The following is a 4,285-nucleotide window of genomic DNA, read 5'->3' as shown; positions in this document are numbered from 1 at the left end:
GCCTCAACAGTGAAATAGCTGAAAGATAAAAATACTACATAATAAATAAGAATGCAGAGCCTGTGAAAATATTGTCTGCTCTCTGAAATTTTATGTGACTGGCTCCAGCAGGGACACTCTAAGGGTGGTTTTTATTTAGTGATAGTATTTTGCATAATAGCACACAATTATATTCCTCAGGCATGCAAATTGTGATTACCTAGACTTACTCTATCTTAGTTTCTGACCTCTTGTGACTATAGCACTGCTCTTTCTTCAGGCAAATTGCTCAAGTCAAACTCCTATTAAGGAGACATCTAAAGACAGAAGTAGTACAGTAAACACACACAGATACACACTCTTCTATACAAATGCTTTATTAAAAATGCTTCTGAGATGGCCCATGACAAAACCATAGTCATGTAGAGTTAGAAAAAACCAACAAACAATCCAGACAAAATGACATCTGTTACAATACATTAATGTGTCTTCTGTCTTTCTTGAAATCTGGTCAGTGCCCAGATGTGAACAGTTAAACTTGCTGCAGCCTATCCAGTTTGGAATGTTACTGTACATAAAAGTGGAACTTGAGTCAAGTCTTGGCTTGAAAAAACTTCATATTTTGAAATGTTATTGCTTCAGTAGATTGTAGGGGAAATAAGCATTGTTTCTAATATGTACACAAAGACAAACAACCAGGTCTTTTTAAAAATGGGGGGGAAAATACAGCACACTGACTATTTATAGTATCTACAATTGGTGCTCTGAAAGATCCAGCCTTTGAATTGAAACTTAGAGGCAGTGAAACTTTCTGCCTTCTCTTTCTTCTTCCTTCTTCCCACCTCTTGAATTCTTTATTCAGTAAAAGTCATTCATGTAGAATGGTAAAGATAGAAAAAAAAGGTTTTTCTTCCCATAAAACACAGGACAGATCCTGTTTTCCCTATGTGAACAGATTTGCATGTAAGAAGCAAAAAAGCTAAATTGACCCTGTAATTAGAATTGAAAACATTAATATCGTACTGCACCAGAAGGAGACAATTCCATTATACCTTGCTAAGCTGCCCTTCAGTTTGAAAGTGACTGTTGTGCCCATGATGATGCCATCTGACTTCACAGCCATATTCCCCTTGGGCTCAAAAGGGGATGAAAATTGAGACAAAGTATGCACTAGTATGAGAGATGCCCAAAGACAGCACTCACCATTCAGGTGTCGGGTGCTACTCACTATGCAGCAGTTTCTGTCATAGATCCTTCAGTGTCTCAGAATAGCTTTGGCCAACTAAGAACTTGCTAAGCATGTCTGGTACTGGCAGCCTCTCTCAGAAAGAGAGGATGTTTGGAGATATAATCACATTTCTGTTAGCACTTTAAATACATAGCAATATTAGTACTGTGCCAGAAAAAGCTTCATGCCTAAGGCAAACAGTGACTTCTCAAGGATGTCTGTAGACGACCATGGTTGGCAGCAATACAAGCACGGTGTCTCAGGAGAACTCTTCACTACTCTTGCTGTTATGATTCCTGATTTTTAATGAGGAGCTGCCAGCTGTGGAGTGTTTGTGATTTCAATAAGTATAATGGGTAGCAAGTTGGTGGCTGTCAGAAGGTAGGATGCAGTGTGGGTCTCAGGGACAACAGGCTAATGTTAATCATCTGCTCACAGAAATTTTTCTCTTACAAACACCTAGACTTTGGTGTCTTTGAGTCCTTCACTTAAACCTCTGTCCCTTCTCTGGAATACAGGGTGTTGTTTGTACTGATACTGCTGTAAAAGTGAGTATTAAACTGGTTGAGCACAGAGTTGCTGTAGCCCAGATGGCTAGAAGGCATAGAATTGGACCACTCTCCCACACCATGATTTGGGATATTAGAGAGTGGAGAGTAGGAATTGAAGCCTACCATGTTCTGTCCCATTTTGTCTATGGGTTCAGAGTTGAGTCCTAAAGGCACTGAACGGCTCCCCGAGTTAGAGCCATTAACGTAGGCAGTCATACTGGAGAGGAAGTTACTGAGGCACGGGCTACTGGAAGAGGGAGGGGGAGATCCTTTCTCGGGTGAATTGTCAGTCCCAGGTGATGAATTTTCCAAGGCATCCTGGTGCTCTACATCTTTGGGGCTGCCAGTGAGGGCACTATCCTCTGATTTCTCAGATACAAGAGTGGCAGCACCAGCCCCAATGTCAGATTTCCTTTTCCTTTTCCTGCGGAAGTTTCCATTGTCAAACATCTTTTCACAGTTTGGGTCCAGAGTCCAGTAATTCCCTTTTCCTGTCAAAGGGGACAGAAGCACATTTTGAGTTTAAAAGTATGCACACAGGCAGCAAAAAGCAGTCATAGGCGGCTTTACAACATGTCTCTCATTTCACAGACCAGTTACATGAACAAAGGGCTTAATTTTTAATCACACAAACGCAGAAGTCTGTGGAATTCAGAAAGAAGTGTAGAATGTTGGGATATGTCCTTTAGTCCTGACCCTTCACACAGGCTAATCTACAAGTGGAGTCACTGGGAGGGCCTCTAGGTTTTGTTTTCTTGGTGAGGGAAGGAGGTGTTCAGCACAGAACTGGTCCTCTGAGTTTACAGCAGGGAGTAATCAAATCCCATATAGAATACATAGAATACACAGAATAAACCAGGTTGGAAGAGACCTTCAAGATCATTGCATCCAACCCGTCAACCAATTCAACCTACCTAAACAACTAATATAGGCCTGCTCTTTCAGATTCACTGGGGCAGGAGAGGTTTCTAACAAGATAGAACCAGGTTTTTTGCCCTCTGGGGCAGCATAATTCAATGGTTTTTAAATGTTCCCAGTGGTTCTTAGCAGCTATTGATAGAAAACAATAAATAAAGGAACAATCTCACAGCACAGCAGCCAAAGGGTTGGAAATAGCAGAGGTGTGATTCCAAGCAGAACACTGTTTGAAACAAACAAAATAAATGCAGCCTGCTTTCCTCTTGAGAATTATCGATGACTCCCTACAACTGGGTTGCTTTCACAAATCTGAATTTGCCTTACCCTTACCATTAATTCCCAGTTAAGGTGTCATAGGTCACATGCATTACACCAAGTCGGTTTTGAATGTGACTGCTTGACTGCTCCCATGCTTGTTGAGCCTCATGCTCAGCACTCTGATCAGCTCTCAAAGACCTAGAGCAGTAAAGAATCCCCTTCCCTGCAGAGATCTAACAGAAACACTGATCCAGACCTGAACTATGCATAGCTGCCTTCTGTGAAAATAGAAGAGCCCTGTATCTAGGCCAGTATGGCTCCTCACAATGTATTAGGCATTTTAAAACTAATCAAGTTTAATTAGAGGAGGGGAAATAGAGGGGAAGAAAGCTATACCTGGATCATCTTCATCTCGGGGCACCTTCTTGAAGCAGTCATTGAGAGACAAGTTGTGCCGTATGGAGTTCTGCCAACCAGCTTTGCTTTTGTTATAAAACGGGAAGTTGTCAGCCACATACTGGTAGATCTGACTGAGAGTCAGCCTCTTTTCAGGTGCTCCATGGATAGCCATGGCAATAAGTGCAGAGTAGGAGTAAGGTGGTCTAACCAACTTCATGAGCTCTTCTTGTGATGGGAGAGGAAGCCAGCCAAGGTCAGATCCTCCCAAGCCATGCATGTTAGGTAAGAGCTGCCTCTGCATCCCATAAGACTGAGGGATGAAGGGACTGGCATTGGATCCTGGGAGATAGGGTGGTTGGGTAATGGAAGGTCCATTTAGCCAGAGGTAAGGATTGGGAGTAGCATTGTAATCCGTCGTCTCAAAAGTGCTTGGTCGCTGTGGACTAGGGATGTTCTGTGGATGGAAAAAGTTCTCATAGTAGATATTCATCTCTGGAGGTTCTTGTCCAATATTTGGAAACTGTGGGCTGCAGCGTGGTGGAGAGTGCACTGGTGGGTCAAAGGAGCTCATGCTCTAACACAGGCAGCTAGTGAGTTGTGACACGCCTGTGCTGGTGCTCCTTTCCCGAGACAGGTGCATCACCTGTGCCCTTCCCTACGTACTTATGCACCTGTAAATGTCTCAGCTTGTGCTGCAGGCTCCACCCCACAGCCCTGAGTGGCTGCAGATGAGAATGATATCCTTTTTGGAATGCTGGCAGTCCCAGCCAGTCATTGATGTCACATCAACCAAACATGAAAGTTACAACTCTTTATCTTCCCAAATGAATGAAGGAATTTTCCACTAAAGTGATGCACATACAGAAAGCCTAAGGTGCCTTGAAGTTAAAACCCCTAATCAGAGATCCTCCTCTTTCTACCTTGCACAATAAAGCTTTAGCATTTGAGGTTA

General features: G+C 42.8%; 1 protein-coding gene across 1 annotated transcript; it reads right to left on the bottom strand.

Annotated features, from left to right (window-relative positions):
- Nucleotides 1–1,695: 1,695 nt before the first annotated feature.
- Nucleotides 1,696–3,904, bottom strand: FOXI1 (forkhead box I1). Its single transcript, XM_009899181.2, has 2 exons — nucleotides 3,331–3,904; nucleotides 1,696–2,249 (listed from the first exon to the last, which is right to left on the bottom strand). Exons 1-2 carry the CDS (start codon nucleotides 3,902–3,904, stop codon nucleotides 1,696–1,698), a joined length of 1,128 nt encoding a protein of 375 aa, XP_009897483.2.
- Nucleotides 3,905–4,285: the final 381 nt, after the last annotated feature.

This window comes from Dryobates pubescens, chromosome 16 (genome assembly GCF_014839835.1).
Source record: "Dryobates pubescens isolate bDryPub1 chromosome 16, bDryPub1.pri, whole genome shotgun sequence".
Lineage (NCBI taxonomy): Eukaryota > Metazoa > Chordata > Aves > Piciformes > Picidae > Dryobates > Dryobates pubescens.
The sequence above is the reverse complement of the archived record's forward strand: the minus strand, read 5'-3'. Positions and strand labels throughout refer to the sequence as shown.

Excerpts from the sequence above, each read along its gene's own strand:
- FOXI1 (XM_009899181.2), bottom strand. The coding sequence starts at position 3,904 with ATGAGCTCCTTTGACCCACCAGTGCACTCTCCACCACGCTGCAGCCCA. Across the intron at positions 2,250-3,330 it reads CCGAGATGAAGATGATCCAG|GAAAAGGGAATTACTGGACT; the intron begins GTATAGCTTTCT and ends CCCCTTTGACAG.